Here is a 23,720-nt window from a genome sequence, read left to right on the forward strand (position 1 = left end):
GCCGGGAAGCCGAGGCAGCCGTCCAGAAGCAGGCTGGAAAAGCCTGCACTTTCATTGATTTTGTGCAGCAGCAGGCATCCTTTCTCAATAAATAGTCCGGGAGCGCGGCACGTACCAAACGGGAGAATAGGAAAGGCCTGGACCAGGACTCCAGTGACAGCTAGACGACCATGGCGGAAACCCACCGTTTATACTGCTCTCGGCAGATCACAGACCCAAGCGTGCCTGCATTCCTGACCTGACCTGAACAAGGGCCTAGCTCATCTCTTCCCAATCCCACCCTACTTACAGTCAGCACGTGGGCAGTCTCGGACTGGGAAGGCAGGCTGTCGGCACGGAGCAGACATAATTTGTAAAACAATTAGTCAGCCGGCTGGTTATTTACTGACATTACCATGTTTTGCAGTTTATCGAGTACGTTATTATTGAAGAGCAGATCACTGAAGAACTTCACACTAAGAATAGTGTGTCGCCAAAGAGCCAGGTATTTATGGTTGTGCGGTTTCGTTTTTAAACACCGATTCCATGCATGTAGGTTGTTTGGAATTCATCTAAAGCGGGCACCGGACAGAGTGTACATCATTACGTAATGTGAGTCATGGTTCTAAGTTTTGATATTCTTTTGGGTGAGTTGGTAGTTGGATGCTGTGACAAATCACACCTATTGGTGAAGGTTTTCTTATGAAAACGTTTTTTTCACTCTAAATTATTTGGTATTTGCAGACACCATAATGTAAATCTCAGTACGTGGTCATATTGTTAATTGACAAAGTACATTGAGAATAGTTTCCTCCTTGTATCCATGGCAGAGTTGCGTGCTGTAATTTAAAATAAACTTTGAGCACCAGCTGTGCTCCTTATCATTTTGATTCAACTAGTTTATAATCTATTCATTATCACTCAAAGTTTTAGCTCAGTGCTACAGAAGATCATAAATCATGGATATAATTTAATGACATCGGGGTCATGTCCCACTAACTAAGTACACCTTTGTTTGCCTCAAAATGCTAATCACTCCTCTGCAGCATTAATAAGGGCTCTGGTTATAAAATGTGATAATAATGTGTGGTCATGTGAAAATGCGTTTAAAGTGCAGTAGATTATAAAATTACAAGGCAAAACACAAGGTGATTCAATGCACTTAAAACAGTGATGCTGGCATTGGCTAATAACTTTTTCTAGAATTGCTCACATATTTTTTATATATTGTGTGTCAAAGGATAGAGTAACATGTAACCGTGTTAATACAAACTCTTAATCAAGGGAAGTAACTTAAGGATTTGTTTTACAGAATATCTATAAATAAAGAAATATGTGAGGTACCCAGCATTGTTATTTATCACAAAGTCTTTAATGAAGATCTGTGGTTATATTGATAAGCAGCAACCTACATTATATTATCATACAAAATCTCTATATTGATGTAATTGCTACACTTTCCCAATTGCTTTATTAACATTCTTGCTTTCTCAAATATCCATGAAGATGCACCATTTGGCCGCTCTTTTTTCAAAATTTTCAGGCTACCCTCGCCACAGCGCACCGCACTCATCTCTTACGGCCACCACTTTCAAATGTCACCAGCCGCCACTGTTGAAGAAGTAATTTCAGGTATACACTCTAATCAGATCTCTTCGCTCAGCAGGTGCCAATCTTCTTGTCGTCCGTAGACCCAAGAGAACCAACTGGGGCGACAGAAGTTTCGTATTTGCCACTGCTAAACTGCGTAGTGCGCTTTACAAATCTATGGCTTGATTGATTGAATGACCGACCAATATCACTCCTTCCCTACCCAGCCAAAGTCCTGGGAAAAGTAAGTCAGGATTCAGACCCAACCACAGTAAGAAAACAACCCTTATAATAACATATGACATCTGGATAATCCTCAGCAGGGGGGAACCGCAGCCCTCATTTTTGCTAGACCTATTAGCAGACTTCAACACTGACTCCCGTCCCATCCTAATTCAATGACTCCACAAAGCAGGCATCGAGGGATTTGCCCTCGAATGGATCTGCTCTTTCCTGACCAAAGAACACAACCCATCAACATGCCCCCCTATGCCTCTGAAGCGCAGGGTCCTATTTGCAGAGTCCTGCAGGGCTCCTCGCTCAGCCCAACTCTCTTCAATATCTACATGACCCCGCTGGGTGATGTCATATGAGCTCACAAGATAAACATAACAATGCAACATAAACATCCTCAAGCTGACACAGCAACATGAAGTTGTTACTGTCTCTCTCAGACAAAACAGCCAACATCGGGAACAAGTTCACCACATGCATCACAGACGTGAACTCTATGACTATTCACTGTATTTTTTTATTTGTTGATAGCTTAGTACTGTTTCTCTCTCAATTAAGAACTATATATAACTTACTCACATAGATCGTTGTATACTATATCTTGCCTTCTACTTTGACTTGTAAAGCGCTCTGATACTCGCAAGAGTCTTGTCCGCGCTATATAAAACCTTCAAAATAAATAAATAAATAAATAAATTCTCTTCCCTCGCAGATTGAGGCTAGCCCTACACTGCTATCATTCAGGAAACAAATAAAAACGTTGCTTTTCAACTAAAAGGTTTTTTTCCAGCCTTAAGCCTCACCTTCTGCAGCATCTAGCGCCGAGACACCTACGGGTGTTTGAGCGCTTTATATGTTGTTTAAATATAATAAATGAAATACATTTCCCTTATAATTTGTGTCCTTTTGCCGTTTTTTTTACTCCTAAGACTTTGTTATCCTTATTTATTAAACCGGAAATAACACATCGCCCATTTTCAGGTCTCTTTGTACATTTCCCCATCATACTTTTTGTTCACGTTGGCTTGCTCCTTTGGTGCCCATTTCCAAGTTGCTCGTGAGCACAGGTGAAAAACCTTTTACACTCTGCTTTTCTGGTAAGAAAAAGTGTTAATCTCCAGCAAAGACTGTGTTCTCCACTCCTCATGATGTTATGTTGCCGCTTGTTTCTGTATTGTTGTCACTCTTTCCCGTTTAGTTTGATGCGTGGCGTCCTTGGCATTCCTGCTGCCCCTGTAAATAATAACACAACTAAACTTGATGCTTTAATAATTACTATGACCGTGTTGCAGATGTGCAGTGTTCAGTATTCTTAGTATTTCTTTAGAAGCGTGAAGGGCTTAATATGCTGAAATTACCTTAAGCTTATTCTATTGCTTGTTTCGAATTGTGTACATGTGAAAGCATGGTATAGTAAATTCCATTTATTTAAAGGTACATTTTCGTCGTCTATTTTTCTGCTGTTTAACGTTTGTGTTCTGAGCATTTTTTGTAGATTTGTTTACCGGTTCTCGAGTACAGAGTAATGAAGCATCTGTACTAATGCCGTATTACCCGCATTACTATTGCCGCATATACACATCGAACGGTTCTTTTCCTCGAAAGTCTCAATTCCTCTTCTGCTGTACCTCAGTAAATCCTAAAAAGTCTCAATTCCTCTTCTGCTGTACCTCAGTAGATCCTAAATTAGTGCTCTTGCTTTGTGAAAATCATTAGTCCGTTGTAAGAAGCTACTTTCTTGCCAGAAGACATGTCATTTTGTTACCTGCAGGTATGGGTTTTCACAGCCTTTGCAGGGTAAATCAGACAATCTGGCTTTTAAAAATGTTAGCTGAGTCATCTATGCTCGCCTTGGGTACTCATTCCTACAACCGTGGTGCACTGTATACAAAGTCCTATAGCAAGATGCCGCTTCGCCATACTATTGGCATACCTAGTGGAATTATAGGATTTGTGCAGCATCGTTGCGTTTTGCACATAATTATGGATTTGCTGCTTTTAACAAAACAATTCACCAGCTCAGCCTAATACGCAGTTAAAAAATATGTTTCTAGCCCAAACAGATCAAGCTTTTCTAAAAACACAGCAGCGCATGTTGCCACGCATTGGAATGCCTTTTGCAGAAATTGGGTATCACCTTTCGGTTGCTCACTGTTATATTTGGGTGCAAACCCTTACTAAGAAGTGAAATATTTGCCCAGGTAGTGTTAACATGTAACTCGTATAAAACTATCAAAATAATGATGAAATACTATCAGAAAGTGTGAAAAAAAATTCCGCATAATTTGCCTTTTCCTGCTGTATAAGTTAGTCAACCATGCCACGCAATTTTTTCCTCCTCCACCGCATAATTCCAGTGGCCCAGTAGGCCTTACATAAATCCCTGCAAAGCAAATTATGATGCCTGATACAAGTTTGGCGCCACCACGCGTCAAGCCCAGGAACACACTTCTTTTCAACTACTGCATTGTTTTACCGGGTCGTAAATCATGACCATATTTAGAGAGAAGCGTCGCATCTTGTTCGTGATAATAGAACAAACGTCCCTTCCCAGTGCTTTAAATGGGCCGGTACTCACCGGTACTGAGTACCGGCACTTCCGAATTTTCTAGCTGTCAGTACCGGCACTTTTTTTTAGTCAAGGTTGAGTACCGGTACCCTGACAGATGGCATGGCAGGATAACGTTTGGTATCGCCTTCAATGCGGGACAAATGCTGCGCTGCTTTTGGATCTTGCAGTCGCACCGAGCCCCTGAAGGAGCCTTTTGCAGAGATGCTGCTAACTTTCAGTGGTGCCCATTAGAATTTCCCCACACTGCAGGGGTTGGGGAGGCCTTGATTAACCCCGTGAATAACAGTGCAGGGCCTAGGCAGACCCTGCACTGTTGATTGGGTATGAAACGATCATTATGCTGAAAGTGCTTTAGCCCACCCCCTCCCCTCGTCCCCCTCTGTTAGGTGGTAAAATAGCCTGGCGTGGGGCTGCTGGTCAGTAAGCCAGTCCATCTTTCCCAAAGCCGGTTTTCTTATTTTATTTTGGTTTTTTTAGCACAGGAACTGCTTTCCTTTGTGTGGCCGAATTTACATGATAACAGCGAGGAATCCCTAGGTGTGACGTGAAGGCAGCCCTGCCCAAAGAGCAATAAATAGCAGCGAACGCTGCAACACTCGAGAAATGAGCTCCCGTGACACCCGAGATGAACATAGAAGGAAGGGGAGGGAGAATTGTTAAAAAGTGAGGTGACAGCTTAAGTTAGAATTGCCACTTTTTCATAAAACAATACCAGATATTGGTTTAGTTTTGAAATGGATGCTTAGGAATTGTATTTTAATACAAATACAAATCTGCTGTATTTCTTGAAGTAATTGTTTTAGCTATTGATGAACCACATGCCTGAAATTCAGTTTAAAACACTGCCCTGCAGAATTTACAGGGCGCGGTGGAGCATGCACGCACACAGTCACACACACATGCACAGAGTCACATGCACACGCATACAAGCGCGCGCACACACACACACACACTTTCACAGCTTGGAAATAGTTTTGTACGTTTGAAGTCAAAAAATTATATATGCTTTTATTTACTGGAAAAAATATTTAAAAATCCATGCCTCAACAGTAAGCGTGCTCTATCAACACAAACAATGAAATATAGGACAACAAATTACAGGACAGGTGGCAAATTTAGAGTATGGGTACATCATGGAGGGGAGAATAGGAGGCAAGTGGGGAAAAAAACTGACAAAATGTAAGAGACTTGTGGCGAAAGTAAGTGAGAGGTGGCAGTAAGAGGGCAGAACCAGGGAGAGAAGGTTAGAGGCTGGGTAGAAATGAGAGGCGAATCGTGAATGGAGAGTAGATGTGGATGTAAAGACACTGAACCAGAAAGGGACAGGAAGAGCCAGGCCGTGGGGAAAAGGGCTGGGGCAGTGCTTTAAATGGGCCGGTACTGGCACTTCTTATTTTTATCACTGTTAATACCGGCCCTTCGCCATTGCCTAGGAGACTACCAGTACTCATGAAAGGTAAGCTCATTGGCTGCTAGTGCTGGTGGGCACCAGAATGTCCGAGAAGAAGCTGTCTCTGACAGCCAAGGCGCTTCTGTAGTCCTTAGCTCAGCCGCTTTTGTGTACGTCTGCTTATTTCTTTGTGTGTGTGCACACTTGAGGATATGTAGCATTGTCCCAAACAACAACAAAGAACGGTATGACATTAAGAAGTTGCAAATATTATAAAACAAGGGCATTTTTCAACATATTATCCTGTTTGCCATTCATTTTGTGTAATAATTTAACCTGTTTTGTTAACAGAAATGCATTTCTGTTGTGTTTTGGTATGTGCTGCAAATGGTATAAAAGTCATTATGTATCATCATATATTGGCCTTAACCCCGGCCATAGCCACGCCCACTTGCCACGCCTCTAGATCATTTTAATGATTACCTGCACTTCTTTTTTCCCATTTAAAGCACTGTCCCTTCCTGTGTACCCGGTTCAGGAGTACAGCATGTTTTATGAATATTCCTCAACAACACAATTAAATATTTAAACCAAAACAAACCTAATAAACAGATGTGGGTTTGACGTTTGTATTGCAGGGTCAAAGGTGGCAATGCTGAATGGTTAGCCCTGTGATAGCGACACTGCCTCTCAAGGTAATTCTGTTAGGCTGGGGAATAGGCGATCATTGTCATGGATGATGTTTCCCAGTTACACTGCAGGTGTGTAAATGACTCATTGTGCATCACAAGTCCACGCTTATAAGTCACTGCTTTTTTCAGTGTCTGGTTTAGAGAATTAGCTGGGTCTATTAATGTCCAACCCTTGTCCGTGGCGATGTCTCTCCCCTGAAGCTTCAAATTCAGCCGGCACCTCATCCCAAACTGTTACGCACACGCCGTCCCAAAGGATACCACGTGACCCCAGGAGTGATGTATGAACTAAGCACATGCCCACAACTAAATGTACTTGCAGTGCAGTAAACTAATTAGTCATTTAGTATAAATAATATATGATGGTGAAATTATCTTTGGAGTAATTCTCTTTTCTTTGTTTACAGACACTTGATAACATCTTCGTTTGTTTACGACAACCACGGATAAAGTCATTCAAAGTATTAGAAGAAAGGTAACTTCATCTTCTTTCAAAAATGTTTACTGATAAGATATTTGACATGTATTTTTGTAATTAAAATATCGCTTATGTTTGCATGGGGAAGAGCTAGGTTTATTACAGGTTGTGATACCGTTCCATAGAATTCCATGCATAAAACATGCGTTGCACATGAAGTATGTGGTATCCGGCACACTTCTTTTGTGTAGCTAAAACAGCAAGAAATGGAAAGAAGGGGTAAACGGGTACAAAGAACTGAAGTTACGTGTGAAAAGAGAAAAAGAGCTAAAATAAAAAGAAGGGAAAGCATCACAATATTCTGTGCAGTATGTTGTGGAAAGAAGAAATGTGACGGAAAAGGTGAAGTAGTCAAAGATCCAACCACCTTCGTATTCCTAATATCGATCATTCCTACAGTCACACCAAATGACTTCACACAAAAGCCGCCAACACCAACAATCACATCCATATCAACTGCACTCTCACTCAAACTTAACACTCTGTCCATCAGCCACCGCCATCCTGAAGTCACCTCTCTGTTTAGTGATCCTCTTTGCATCATGAACAAATGACTTCACACAAAACCCGCTAACACCAACAATCACATCCATATCAACTACACTCTCACTCAAACTTAACACTCTGTTCATCAGCCACTGCCATCCTGAAGTCACCTCTCTGTTTAGTGATCCTTTTTGCATCATGAACTTCTGGCTCAACGTACACTCATCATTGACTCAGTGGTCCCTCAAGAGCATACGGTCATCTGTGCCGATGTTCAGCACAAACTAAGGTCTCTGCATCACTGTCATTCACAAGGCAACTCAACTGCAGGGCTTCCCCTACGACACTCACAACACATTTATATACCTCAAAATTACGATCACTCTGTTCTCTACCAACACGACTTGCATACCACCTATTACTTGCCCTTTCTTTTTAAACTATATTTGCATAAGCAAATGCATCTCTCCGGTTCTACTGACTGGATTTTTGTTGTTTTGGTCTCAAATAATTCATTACATTTTGTACTTTTTTGTCTTAATTGATGTGGGAATGTTCTTATGTTTTGTGTTCACGTTATTACTGTTTGAAGTGCTGCAAAAATACTTTACACATTGTTTCTAAGATAAGCCTGACTGTGTTTCTGGCAAGCTACCAGTGGGTTAAGCACACGTTAATTTGGGGTGGCGCGTTTCATCCTGACAAGAATTGTGGGTACTGCTTGACTAGGGTCCTGGCCCCCTCCTTCTTAACCAGTAACCCACTTTCCTACAAGGGTCAAAGGCAAGGATGCAGTCCATTAGTGATTAGAGTTAACGCTACGTTCTGAGCGTGGACTCCTTTTGCCTGTTCCTGTGAAAGGCTGTGAATGCATGGAAGAAAACACAGCACACCTCCGTCTCTGCTTTCACAGTTGTTCAATTGCAACTGTTTTTTACAAGCAGCGCCTAACTCAGAAGGGGTCTGGTGTTTGGGGGCAATTACTTATTTTAAATAAATGTCAACATTCAGTGAGTTACATCAGGGAGCATACAGTGACTCGTCTGGTGAGGCCACTGTTACTGAGAGGTGCTTTTTTGTTTGTCTGGACTCTGGGGGCTTGTAGCTGAAACGCGCAGGATATCAGCACGGACTCGAAGTCCCAGGAGTCCCTGTTTGCCCACACCTGCACCTGTGACTGAGCTCCGCCCACTGCTCATCGACGTTATTTAACAAACCACATACCTGCTGCGCGGGAGCGTGCCGGGAGAAGCCCGGGACAAGGGCGGGGCCGTCTAAGGCTGTCAAAGGCTGGAGAAAGGTTGGGCTGGGCCATCCCCCGAACATTTACAAAACTGTAAGGCACAATATCTATGACATCTTATACTGCCAATTATTGCTGTGTTACTGAGTACTGATATTTGGTCCAGGTTTGGTTTTAATGGCAACTCGCACAGGAAAAGGGAAGAAAATAGGGTTGGGGGCGTCGGTGAGTGGCACGTTGGACCAGTTCATTACTAGGGCAGCCTCAGTCCTCGAACATGAGATTGCCATTACTGAACGGCGTCTTTCAGTAGAACCAATGTATGCTAGACGCTTGTCCCTTGGGCGCTAATGCTAGCTACCTCCCCAAATGTCTTGGAAAGGCATACTAATATAAATGTATCAATTAATGAGGAGGATAGCCTAACAAGTCCAGTGGAAAGTGTGAATGAAATCACAGCTCTAGCTGAGCACGCTCCCGTAAATGACGACCCACGCAAAACTGTAACAACTTACCCACAGACACAGGCTAATAACCTAGCCAATATAAAAAGAAAAAGAGTGGAGGATGCCCAAAAGGGGAGAAGTTCAAAAATACCGAAAACTACCAAGACCATGCCTATGGAGACAGGGCCAATTACGAACTCGGTTACAATAGTGTCATGTGCCATGCCATCGGCTAGTAACCCAATGACCCCAAATAACAGCAGGGCAATTAAACCCATTCTTGCCTCTCATCAAGTTGGAGGATCTATCACTCAGATAGAGCAAGTTGTAATATCATTGATTCTCCCATTTCTTGAGAGGATAAAAGGGGTTAATGAAAGGTTGGAGAGGTTTGAACAAACTACCCTAGACAACTTTTTCTCATTAAAAACACTGATAAAATGCAGGCAAAAGAAAGATTGAAAACTGACGCAGTTTCATTAAATACACCAAAGGTATCTGTAACGGCTCCTGTAGCCACAACTATTCAAACAGCCGTGCAAACTCTAGACACTACAACCCAAAACGTCTTAACTACTACCAAAACTACAAATATAGCCCCTGGTAAACGGATACATGAACCCAGTAGCAATACATGTAGGCGAGAGATGGAGAGGCAAACTAGCCCCAAAAGTATAGTTAAGAAACCGGAAGCGAGGGATAATAATGATAAGTACATGAAACCGTCCCTTGTTACTTTTGACCTACCGCCAGATTCCCTACCATACGATGCTGTACTCACCGGCGTACCTGCACTAAAGAGTGGAAAAATCGAATCCTGCCAAGAACTAAAAAATAAAGTGACATTTTGGCTAAATAAGAATAGACCACTCCCAAGAGACATGAATGGGAAATTCTTGCTTGTCAGAAGAGTTAATTGGGTAGGCCGAAGACCCAAAGAAATACTTGGGGATTCTATTATTGTAAATTTCAGGGATAGGCGTGTAGCGAGATTTATCTGTGACCAACGGCTTTTTAGAGATTAGAGTGGAATTCGTACACAAGATTTAAGCTATTTCTACAACCTAGTTCCTATGTCACTACCGGCCTACCATTCCTTGGGAGGAACATAGGAAGGGATGATGGAAAGACCAAATAATAGTTTCCCTGTTTTCACTACCAACCGTTTTGCAGAGTTATATGGGTGATGTGGAATGACTGGGAGAAGCAGTATGGAACTTAGTAGCTCTAAGGGTTGGCGTCTCAAACGGGGAGGGTGTCAACACTAGTATGGGTGATCCCCAAAGGAATAAACATATAGCCTTAAGTAATAGATCAGGTTACACTCAAAGGACAAGTAGCACCGAAGGGAACTATTTGACGAATATTAGTGCAATAGATATAGTCCTGAACAATGAACCTGCCAAAATGGGCAGCCTGGAGAATAGCATAAAAATTCCAGATATAAAGGATAAAACTAATACTACTGTTTGGGAAGGGAAAAATGAAGGTAATACACCTGAGGGCCCGAGTTTAACTGAAGTCAAATTGCCCGTAAATAATGATCCCAAAATTTTAGCGCCTAAAGTAGTAATAAGTATGGAAAGTAATATACTGGGCTCCAAGACTCAAATTCAGGTCGAATTAAAGTCCTGGAACATTGCTGGCATAAGGAAAAAGTTAAATGATCCCACATTTCATGAATATATTGACAATGGGGACGTCCTATTATTCCAAGAAACATGGGGGTTGAAAATTATTTCAAAATTGGTTATAGATCTTTCTATGTACCCGCAATCAATGTGAAGAAAGGAAGACCTTCGGGCGGCCTGATCATCTGGACAAAGATTACACTAGGAACTAATTTCAAGCAGATTGATTGTAATAGTCCAGATATTTTTGTTATAAAGTTCACAGACACTAATAACAGAAAGGTTTGCATCGTATATATTTATAACAGACCTCAGTCCCCAAACAAGGAATCAGAGACCATAGCACAGCTGATAATGTCATCTCTAGATTTGATCATAAGACCGCGATGATTATAGGAGGAGACTTCAATCAGAAGTTCAAACCTATAATGGGTCTGGAAAGTATCCTTGATAGAAGACAATGCCAACAATATCCCCGGAATCGAGACCAGTGCAACAGTACCCTGTTCAAAAGCTGCATCTCAGCTGCTCCGCCTGACAGTGACATTTGGTTTGCCTGCCTGTAATGGCCGCTTGCCATAAGATTGCCCGAGTAGACCTACTTTTAGACGGGGCAGTTGTGCTAGTCATCTAGATTATATAATGGTCTCAATAACCCTCTGGCCGATGATGATAGACCTGGAGGTGGTTGATCGCATAGAGAGCGACCATTATCCACTCAATTTGACCCCTACAAATATATTATTTAAGTTGCCCATGGAGGGGATATCTCACCCTCAATCCTCGAGTATTGATCCTTTACTGTCCAATAATCGCAGAGCGATAAAGCTAATGTCCCCCTTGGCTGATCACTCAGCCCAGAAAACTTCTTTAATAGAGGTTCATGGAAAAATGATACTGGGTCTTGGAGAAATACTCACTAAAGCTATTAAACGAGTAAATACTGGTCAAAGTAACTTATTAAAGAATGGATCATGGTATGATAAAACATGCCGTCACGCCAAAGTGGAACTGATAGTGGCCATAAAGGGCAATGATATACTAACCCTAAGAGAAAAAAGGAAATTATATTAGAGGACAATAGCAAGGGCAAAAAAAGGCTGGGATGAAAAAGTCTGGTCAGAATTGTTAGAAGCCTGTAAACTAAAAGACCAGACTTAATTCTGGGGTTTGATAGCCAGGGGAAAAAAAGAAGGGACCCCGTCCAGGGTTATGTTTTTGGAAGCGAATGTGTGGGTCTCACATTTCTCCTCATTATATTCATGTGGAGGAAATGAGCAAAGGTTTATTAATGAGGAAGCAGGACCAAATCCAAGTGTGACACCCCTATCATTTAGCATGGCAGACACTGTGGCAGCCATCAAGGCAATTAAACCTGGGAAAGCACCAGGACCGGATAGGATATCTGGGGACCTTTGGAAACACGAGGATATGATATGGGCCCCGTATATTAATTCCCTCAGTAATGAAATTGCCAGAGGTGCTCCAATCCCTGAGACATGGAGGGGTGCTGAAATTGTGACCATTTTCAAAAAGGGTGACAGACTTAACCCGGCATATTATAGACCTATTAGTTTGCTTGACATTCTTCAAAAGGTATTTGCACGCCAAGTACTAAGTAAACTAAGCGCTTGGATTCAAGAAAATTCTATTTTAACCAAGTACCAGGCTGGTTTTAGAGGGAAAATTAGCACTGTCGATCAAGTTTTTAGATTTTTATGTATAATTTGGAAATATATCAACATTAGGAATTCTCACCTGTATGTGGCCTTTGTCGACCTCAGAGCGGCCTTCGATCTAGTCCCCAGAGGCAACTGTGGACGAGATGAAGGGATCAGGGTGTCCCAGGGGAAATTCTCTAACAAATCATCAGGTTGCATGAGGGTAATTATGCTAGGGTGAGATGGGGCCCAAATGGAGAACTATCTGAGCGTATAGATATAAAGAGAGGTGTCAGGCAAGGATGCGTGCTGGCACCGACTTTGTTCTCCTTGTACATTAATGACATACCAGACACCCTCTTGGGCTGCGAGCATGACTCTCCCAAGTTGGGTGGCCAAGTAGTGCCCCCATTGTTATTTGCAGACGATACTGTTTTAATCTTGCAGACTCCAAGAGGATCACAGAATTTACTCAACACTTTTAAATCCTATTGTGAGGACAAGAGCCTGGAGATTAATTCGTATAAAACAAAGTACATGGCAATCAGTCCCCACAAGAGTTTTAAAATATCAATTACTATTAATAATGAAATGATCGAATATGTGCAAAGTTTTAATTATCTGGGTATTACTCTAGACACAAAAATGAACTGGAAGTCTCAAATTGACAAAAGCAAAACAATCTTGACACAAAACCCAGCCCCAATAGCGAGAAGGCATAAGAATAGTTATTCCAGAGCCGTAACCCCTGCAATAGAGCTATTTAAATATAAAGCCCAATCTGCCACACTTTATGGGGCAGAATGATGGGGATACGCCGCTAAACATGCCTTTTCAATACATGAAAATACCTTTTTTAGGCAGCTATTAGCAGTACCACGACGTACCCCTCTAGCCTCACTTTTTCTGGATTTGAACATACATCGTTCCGATGATCATGCCATCCTATGAACTCTGTTATATTGGATACGTCTGTGGTCAACAGATGAACTAGTTGACTACAGGGAAGCACTCAAATTATGAGAATAAGGAATATGACTCGGTTGGCATGGTTGATCCCTATTGAAAATTGGCTCATTAAGCTTGGGTTATATCATTACAGGCATTCTTCAGGACTTATTGGTGTATTAAACCCCGGCGGTATGGACGCGCTAAGGCCCACCCTTACCTAGGGACGTGAAAGTGAAAATAACCAAAAAACGGTGAAAAAGTGCAAAAAAATTAAGAAGAAAGATTTGCTTCCTAATTACTCCTGGTTTAGGAGGCTTCCAGCTTTATGGTTTCTGCACTTTTGTGGTGTCAGGGAAGTACACCATGGGTCACAGGAGGGGTTGGGAACGTAATTGGCACACCGCCCTCGACGCTTGGCACCCTCAGTGTACCTGCATCACCCTCAACTGGACCCCGAAGGGGGTTACGGCTCTGGAATAACTATTTCACGTCCCTAGGTAAGGGTGGGCCTCAGCGCGTCCATACCGCCAGGGTTTAATACACCAATAAGTCCTGAAGAATGCCTGGTAACATTACACCGTTTCATGGCTGAAACATGTCGACTGATTTGTACGGAAACTGCCACTTAATTAATTGTGGACTCTTTTCCAAACACATACATTTTAATAAACCTGTCCTTAGTGATCAAAGAATAAAATTATTTCTGATACACTACTGACTTTTTAAACCCTCACCACTCATTAGTTAAATTTACTTTGCACAACACGTCTGAATCTCACTATCCTGCTACGTAGTAAATCTGGCGTTGTAGCACACCAAAGAGGCACTCGGTCTCTTTGGTGGGGCCCAATGAGGAAACGTGTCATCACCAGGTGGTGAGTGAGGGCTTTCCTTAACGTCCTGAGTGAGGCCGTCAACCACTTTCTTAGCTGCTCCTGATTGTGGCCTGGTATAACCATTTGACACTCTTTTCTTGTTTACTGATTATAACCGGGGAATAAGAGTGTTGCTTAACTCTCCCTACCTCTCCTCTTATTGAAGCTTATATCATTATTGGACAGATCCTCAATCATTGACCTTGAGTTGTAAAAAATTGTTAAGAGAAAGGTTTTGGGATTCTGTTCTTACCTCCACATTATACAATCCTAAAATTGGAGTATTAACCCTTAAGTTTTTTGATGTGAAAATAATGAGCAACTTTGAATGTTTTATGGACGAAATTTTACCAACCGTAGCTAAATCATTGTATTTGAAATTTCGCTATGGTATACTTCAAATTAAATCCAATACAGCTAAATGGGCATGTAACAAAGATTGTAAGGGAAATGATATGTCAGAAAAATGTGAATTGAGTGTCATGGATTTAAGGGAGGATGAGGCTCATGTTTTATTTATATGCCCGCATATCACCATATTAGGAAGAAGTCGATAAGACCCATCTGTCGCCTCTTAGGATTTAGCTTCAAGATTCGGGATGTGCTCCACCTAGTGTTCTTTTGTGTCTTTTTTCATGCGCGAGGGTAACACTCCCCTCCGGAGTGTGGCTGAATACTTCTAAGTGTAGCAGACCTATTGATCCATAAGTCTCTCACCCTTGGCACAGATATTGGGGCTGAACAATATTCAGCAAATGATTTTTTTCACAGTTTCCTTGTTGAATAATTTCACTTTAAACTTCATGTGTTACTATCAAGGTTCGATTTATTCTTTTCATCCACATCAGGGCTTGAAAAATCCAAAAAATAGTACTAGTCCTGCAGGATTAGTAGCTTAAAAAATGTCCTCGACCTAACTGCAACCTACTTGACCTCAGTCTCTGAAAGCGGAGCAAATGTTACAAGATACCAAGATTTAAAGGCATCTTTATTGCTCATTAACTTTGTGAGCAATAAAAATGCCTTTAATTTAATTTAATTTAATTGTGGGTTTATATAGCGCTAGGAATCGACTCCCGGAGGAGTATCTCCACGCTTCGACCGCTGGGGAACCCGTCCTGGCTCACCCTGAGAGATGGTCCCTGATGGGTATCTCTAAGGTGCGACCAAGCATCCCCGGCGGTCTGGGGGGGCCGTTGTGAAGATGAGGCAAGCTGATGCCCAGGGTTGCCGAGTGTGGTTTCTGACTAGAGTAGGCACCGAGGCGAGAATTATCGAGTTCGCTGACCCTGGTCCACGACCCTGCCGCGTCGGGAATCGAACCCTGGTCCCGGGCCGTTCTCTGCTTACAGATCTGCCGCCTCTAACCAGTGAGCCACACTTCTCCACAAATCTTGTTTAAATCTTGTTATCTTGTCACATTTGATCCGTTTTCACAGACAGGATAAAAGTTGGTTTGTTTTCCTACTCACCAGAAAGGGCAAGTAGGACCTAAAAACAGCTCGACCTTGTTAAATTTAGCTCGACTATGCGAGCGGTCGAGTGGAATTTTCGAGCCCTGCACATATGTTTTTGTTCACATATTCTGAACCATCTTCAAACGCTTTTATTTAATTCCAATGCATTTCGGTGCCACATGCACCTTCATCAGGGAAAATCTGAAATGTGCAAATAAACATACTTAATACCCAATACTCTATCTATCCCAGTGCATACTGGTTTTGGTCATTTACGCGCTCGCTGGTATTCTAAATTCCTTATAATTTCTGCTCACAGGGTCCCCTTTATTTGATGGTTACTCTACGAGGGTTCTCGCATTTTAATCAGATGAGTCGCGTGTTACCGATTAAGTTAAACTCGGCCGCTTAACGGCTAGCTGGGTGTCTGCTTCTAACGCGCTCTGTTTATGCGTGATTCTTCTTACCTCGTGTGCGTTTCTAACGCGACGTCCTATCTCCTCGTTAGGTTTGTTCGGTCTGTCTTACGGGACCGATGTATGACTGGTATTTACGTTAAGCGCGTTACGCGCATGGGTGTTAAAGGTGACTCGCTTTTTTTGTATGTGTAACTTTATTGACTATCGGGTACCTGTCTCTAAGAGTCTAACGCTGCGCATGCTCCAGCCAGTCTCCATGTAAACAGTAGAGTTATATCCATATGTCACTATTGATATCAAGAAAAAAATAAATTGATTTAAACCTGCGAAACATAATAGTTGATTACCATATTACATTGTTAACATTGGCACGGTTACAGATAGCATAAAAATTCGGTCCGATCGTTAAGCCCATTTGGCTTGAGACTGTTAAGATGATAGATCCAGTAGTTTTCACGTTTAAGTAAATTTTTTGTTGTTGAGGGGACCCTCAACTTTAGAGACTATTTCCAAGATGCAAGCCCGCAATTGATTGATGTGGTGTCTTTTTTCCAAAAAGTGTGTTGCCACAGTCGATTTAAGCATGCCTGTTCTTATGTTGCTCTTGTGCTCTGTTAACCTAGTCTTGAACTTTCTCTCCGTGTGTCCCACGTATACTGACCCACACGGGCATTTCAACATATATACAATGTTCATAGTATCGCACGTAGCATTGACCTTTATGGGATTTTTATGTCCTTTCATTGGATGGGAAATTGTATTCCCTTTCATGATGTTGTGACAATTGCTACAGTTCATACATGGGACTGTTCCTCTGAATGAATGTAACGTGGGCTGTTCTTCTCTGGTTTTTAACATTTCTCCCAAATTCCGGCCCCTGGTGTGGGCAAACAAAGGGTCTTTATCAAATGCTCCTTTGAAATCCGTTTCTAATTTTAGCATCTGCCAATGTTTTTTAATGATCTTTGTGAACTGACAACTCACATTTGAAAATTTGCTGACACATGTGATTCTGTTCTCTGCTTGTTTTTTCTTGTGCGTCAGTAGTTCTTCTCTCGATTTATGTGATACTCTTGTTAACGCTGTTTTGACAACGGTAGTTGGATATCCCCTATCCTGAAATCTGTGTTCCATTAATTTCAATTGTTCTTGACATTCTTGTGTGTCTGAGACCACTCTCCTGACCCTGAGAAACTGTGAGTAGGGCAGATGTGTTTTAAGGGTTTGAGGATGGTGACTTTCGTATTTTAAAAGATTGTTCCTATCTGTGGGTTTGCGGTATAAATTCGTCCGAAATCGATTTCCATCTCTCGTGACTTCCACATCCAGGAATTGGATACTTTTGTGGTTGATTTGCCATGTGAAGCTTATCCGATCATTTCTTTTGTTCAGTATTTCTAGTTGATTTGCCAAGGATTCTACATCACCTTTACATACGATGAAAATGTCATCTATGAATCTTACATACTTGAGGATTTAGACATATTAAGGAAGCAGAAAGAGTGTTTAGAGGTGACACAACCCAGGCTATTGTATTCAGCGTAAGTCGATATCTTTTTGCTGTGGAAATAGCCCGTAGAAGGCGAGGTCTGAAACTGTAATAGATCATGGTGTTGAGTGAGCTATTAGTCATCATAATAATAATGTTGAAGAGGGGCTATTGGATTTACGAGCGATGTAAAGATATCGAAACCATTTGTAAATCATGTCTTTTAACTTTTTGTCATATGGAATGGAAGTAATAGTACACATATCATGTGTGTTTTAATACCTTTTAATATCCTAGGCAATATTAATTAATAACAGTACCCCTGGTATTTATTTTTTTACTTTTTTAATATTGCAATTACCTTGTATAGAGCGAAATTATGATCAATTGACTATAAAAAATGGACCTGATAATTTGGAAACTGTTTTGTACCCTTGGTTTTAAAGATTATATGTACTTGTGTATCTTTTATGGTTTGTTTTTAACCGAAATAAAGATTTTGATTATGATAACTCCCTATACCAGTAGCTACTCCCCCAATACTTTCATGTGGCATTAATACGCTGCAGCAGGCCTTCAGAAGCAGACCCGTTTTCAGGTTTCAGTGAAAGTTCACTGGTTTGCGTCTGCGATTGGTGTCCGTAAACCTTTTTCCATTACGTACAGATTCACTAAGAAAAGGTGTATGCCCGTTAAGCACCTTCTTTCCTCTGGAATGGGTTTGCTATGGATCCCAATTTTTGCTTTGTATATTGCAGAACACTGTGTTTCAGTCAGTGGTGGTTGGCAGGGAATGGGGGTGGCTGGCGGGGGAGGGGGTAAAACACTTGCATCCTCACGGTCACCGTCTCTCCTCCGTCATTGCTTCTCTTCCGGGCGAGACGTGGAAGCAGGAAGCATACAGATTCTCCTAAGCCAATCACAAAGCTGCAATGTAGTGTTGTGATTGGTTTGAGTGCAGTGGTTCGGCGCTCAGATGGGACTGGGAGCCTGTGCATGTTCCCCACTTGGCTGTGTATTACAGCCTTGTGGGGAACATACAAAGTGCACACGACTCAAACCGTTATGCTCACAAACTACTCCTCACAGGCTCCGACACCAGCCGGCACCGCCCTAACCCAGCTTCGTAGTTAGGAAAAATAAAATGAGAAATACAAAGTTATCATTTTATTTTTCATTTTTCCTGCTCTGAGAGCTGTGGGGCGACGTTCCTCTGCCTTAGTAGAGGAGGCTCCCCTGATAGTCACAAAGGCTAAAGTTTTCTCTTTATTTCCATCATTTGTTTTCGGTGAGAATTATTTCCAATTACATATTCACGTTTCTTTCTTGCACCCTCTTAAAACGAGAAATAATGCTTCTACTTGACCACATTTACTTCACGCCTTCAGCCTGCATCATTTAACTGTGAGTTTGTCGTGCCGGTCAGATTTGTGGGAAAGCCTTTGCACATATTTGCAAATATAAAGTTACATCTTTCTTGGTGTTAACCAAATATACTTTGCACTTTCTTGACACACCTTTGAGGCTCTCTGGGGACACCAACAGCTACTTTTGTAGGTGCTACCTGTGAATGGAAATTATAAGGAGCTTTAGAAGTATTTGGCACATCGCGTGCACGTGTTAAGCCACCATTGACTCTTTCACAAACGCAACTTACAGGAAGCTCTGTCCATCAAGCCACCTTATTTAAGATGATTATAAGTATCTCGAAAGTCATATTTTTACAGTTACTTAGTGTTGGACCTAGAGTTGTCAGGTCACCTAGGGTAGCCTGGCCTAGGGTAAGACAGTCAATTACTAGAGGCACATGTGTAAAGTTTGCACACCACCCAGCAGTAACTCAATGCAATTCCACACAAAAATTACACTACACCAATCTTTGTGTAAAAATACGAGCTGTTTTATAAAATTCTTATATAGATCTTTCTCAGTTGTTTGTATTTTAACAATTAATTACACTGTACATCTTTACATTTTCCACAGCATCTCCTGTAACACTATGAAACTTCAGCTCAACCACCACTTAACATTTTAACTTCCCACAATGATTACATTAGGATGCACTGTCTTGATACTTTAGATTAATACCTCCCCTCTTCATGATCGGCACTTACAAGTGATGGCCTGTTTGTACCCGGTTTCCAAGCACCAAAGATTTAGCATCTACTTCTGAATTCCCCCAATAGGCGAATCCTAGGCATTAAATGAGATACAGATTAAATGGCATTCCATTTGGCAACTTGAACCAGAGTTACGAAGCATCAATGGGATTGAGGAACTCCCCTCCCCTTTGCCTCAGTTACTAAAGCGCTTGATAACTGGCTTATCCCTAGCAATGAAGAACAAGAGCCTTTCACAAGGGCTTTCCACAGTGGACCGCCAAGGTGTTCAAGTTATCAATGCACTGCTCGCATCATAAATGCCCATCAATGTTTGTCTCTCCAAGTCTGCCCCGCAGCTCTAGCTCAGTTCACTCGGGCTCTGCCCCTGCCTCATCCAGCCTGTTTAGCGAGGGATGACCGGCATCTAATTTCCAACTTTCCCGCCTTCCCTTAGAATCTCCTTACTTGCGGACAGCAGCGCTCGACTTTCCGCCTCTCCTCAGAATCTCACCAGGACTCGGTGAGCGAGCCTCTTCGCCAACTTTGGGAGGTCTGGGTGGAACTGCTGGGTCCGCGTCACGCTGTCTCCTCACTGAAGAGACCTCCGTCACCAGGCACACGCCGGGCCTGCGCAGGGGTGCAGCGTCTGTGGCGCAGGGCCGGCCTCCTCTCGCTGGCGGCGATGTTCTTGGCAGGTTCTGCCCACCAGCGCTCGGAGCTCCGCAGACACTCCGCCCTCTCCCAGACGCTTCCGGACTCTACACAGTGAGTCTGCGCAAGGGAGCAGCGTCTGACAAGATTCGGCTCTTTGGCCTCACGATTGCCCCGTAGTGCAACCAAGGAACGGCTATTCTGACACTACCAGGGTCACGATCAGGACTCCTCCACTTCACTCAGCAGCGGTGCCCTCCCATTCAGAAGCGGGTCAAGGAGAGGATAAGGTCCACTTCCATTACCACCTGAACTTAACTGGTGAGGGCCAATTACGGGCAATGTCATGTACGGACCCAGGTAGAGTCTGGATCGCGTATTCCTTCCAATCCAGGCCTTGATTCTCACAAGTAGAGGGGTAAAGTTGCCTTCAAGGGATATGATTTGATTTAGAATCAATTAATTAATAGGACTTCATTTAGGAGGAGAAATCAATTATCCTCATGTGTAATTAATACATCAACATACAAGAGATCTATTTTCTTGAATCACATTTACAAATCTTAACACATACAAAACATATAAACAACAAAACACAAAGGTGTATATAAAAATGAATTTTATCAAAAGTTCTTAAATCAGCAATAATTCAAAAAAGCAGGGAAGGAAATGCAGGTACATAAATGATACTGATAAACTAATAAATGACACAGCAAAACTTAAAAGAGCATCTATCCCAAAACAAAATGAATCAAACACTGCAGGGATAAGACGAGTGTCGACGTTTCGGTCTCCTAGAGCACAGTTATCGAGACCATCCTCAGGACTGATGTCAATTATACACTGCTGAGAGCTGTAATGTAATCTGAAACATAAATGTTTACAATTACATGTCCATCATGATTTGAAGAAATTAATTGATACACCCATGTGACAAACCTAACTACATAGATACAAAAACCACTAATATAAACACTACAGACATATTTAAAGCTTACAGAGACAAACATAGATACCTATTGCGTCACTGATTTGAAAAAACAATGGCATTGCTCATTATTTATAACATTTGGGACTGAATTGTATCTTCAGACTGGAGACTACTTGTGCAAGGATAGATTTAATCGTACAAATGTCAATGTTAACTAGACCATTTAGAAAAAAATTTAAGTAAACAAAAACAGCTGATTGACAAATGCTGAGCATAGCGACACTGCTTACTTCATGCAATAAAACTTGTCAAATCTCACATGTTGGAGGAAGAACAATTTTAGTTCCAACAAACCCGAGTGGTCACAACAGAGCAAAGTGCCTAGCGCACTGACTTTAATAAAATGAATGCGGATGCTTCACAAACATACCGAGGTGGAGACAGTTGCCACAATGAGAGTCACGGCGATGGACTTTTGACAGCCGGAGGCGATGCCTAAACAAACAGGACTAATTGCTTAGTACCAAAAACTAGTAATTACAGCTTATAAAGGTGCCCAAAATTCACATAAAGTATACAGTACCTAGTGGTACGGCAGACCAAAGCCTCAGGTTGGTGACAGAGGACAAAATGGACCGTCACGGGAGGTGTACGATTGTGACTAGAAGTTAAAAACACTGGAAAGAATGAAGAGGACCGTGAATATATTTATAGGGTCCCTCTAATACACTCAGAATTAAATTAAAACAGGAGTTTTTACACACCTCTGTCTATGACAGTATGGGCTTTGGGTGCGGAATCCTCGTGGCGTCAGGTAGATGTATCAACAACGTGATATAATCTAAAGGGATAATAAATAAGTAAACTACTTAACAAATTATGAATGAGGTATTGAGGCTTATAGAAGGTGTCACTGAAAAGGAATAGCTACCTTGTTCAATGCAGCAATATCGTGAAGTGGGACCATTGGACGCTTGAATCATTTATTTTTGCAGTCTCTAAAGTGAAAAAACGATAAAGGACAGGTAGCCAGTCAGCGTAAGTATAGAGGACTTGGTTAAAAAACGCTACACTGAAGACCGAATCCAGCGCGTTTTGCTTACCTAATGTATCAAAGGGGTCGGGATCAGTCTGACCGGCAGCACGGCTGAGACAGAGTGATCAGAGGTCTGCCGCCATCTTGTATGTTGATGTATTAATTACACATGAGGATAATTGATTTCTCCTCCTAAATGAAGTCCTATTAATTAATTGATTCTAAATCAAATCATATCCCTTGAAGGCAACTTTACCCCTCTACTTAATTACCCAAGCCCTCAAGGGTGTATCTGGGTTGCTCACTTTTCGTTTGATCATTGATTCTCACAAAGCTCAGGAATCCGGTAGTTTACTTCCACGCCAGATATAGTGGTCAGGAAGTCCCCACTCAGCAGGGCCAGGTCTATAGGAAAGGGGCAGCGACAGCAGAAGAGTAGCAACCCTCACACAGGAAGTCAACCCTCTAAGCTTCCTAATCCTCTTAACCCACAGCCTGCACTCCGACTAGTTCAATGGCTACACAAAATGGCCACCCTGCCCCTAGCCTTTTATAGTCTGACCACTAAGGTTCCAGTAGGGTCCAGAAGGTTCTAGAAGACTCTATGTTAACCTATGGGGCTTTCCAGGGGATGGCAGTTGAAAAACACCATTTTGTAGATCTGAGTAAATTCCAGACAGAAAAGGGCACCTAGGCCTGAGGTAAAAGACTATGGGAGCAAAAGAGCATCTATCCCCCAGGTCAACACCATAAAAATCTAGTGGACACAAAAAGATGAAAAGGGTATGAGGGGCAAAAAGGGGACAAAATAAATAAATAATAGGAGGGGCTACGCAAAAGGCCAGACAGGTCTAACACTTAGCTTTTGTTTTTAATATTGTCACCAGCTGATAAGAATCCGCACTGACTAATTCACTTTAATGTCCCCCTTTGGTGCTCTGTCCATCAAGCCACCTTATTTAAGATGATTATAAGTATGGGAAAGTCATATTTTTACAGTTACTTAGCTTTTGTTTTTAATAGTCACCAGCTGATAAGAATCTGCACTGACTAATTCACTTTAATGTCCCCTTTTGATGCCAAGACAATGCTCCATTCATTTGAAGTGTACTTATGGTTTCATTTTCTTTTCAGGAGTGAACGTGCTGGCGATTGTGAGGTAAGACTTGCTGTTCACGGCTTTTCACATATAATTTCCTGAGTGTGTTCTCACTGATGAAAACATTAGATATGTTGGACTCGGATTTCAACAAAGCATGGTTCCTGTGGGTTAAAATAATGCACAAAAAACACATGTGCACCACATTTCTTAATTTCTTTCAGAATGCCTTATATCTGTTCAACATGTCAGTGTTCCTATCCTAGGGAATGCATGCTGTGTAAATTGTGACATTGATTTCGATTAAA

General features: G+C 41.9%; 1 protein-coding gene across 1 annotated transcript in view; it reads left to right on the forward strand.

Moving 5' to 3' along the window:
- Positions 1-23,720, forward strand: part of DPY19L1 (dpy-19 like C-mannosyltransferase 1) — a 543,661-nt gene that overhangs the window by 349,585 nt on the left and 170,356 nt on the right. Inside the window, exons 16-17 of the mRNA XM_078688229.1 lie at positions 6,865-6,932; positions 23,448-23,472. Coding sequence (XP_078544355.1) covers positions 6,865-6,932; positions 23,448-23,472 — 93 coding nt within the window. The remainder of the gene's footprint in view (positions 1-6,864; positions 6,933-23,447; positions 23,473-23,720) is intronic.

The sequence above is a fragment of the Lissotriton helveticus genome, chromosome 4_1 (assembly GCF_964261635.1).
Source record: "Lissotriton helveticus chromosome 4_1, aLisHel1.1, whole genome shotgun sequence".
Lineage (NCBI taxonomy): Eukaryota > Metazoa > Chordata > Amphibia > Caudata > Salamandridae > Lissotriton > Lissotriton helveticus.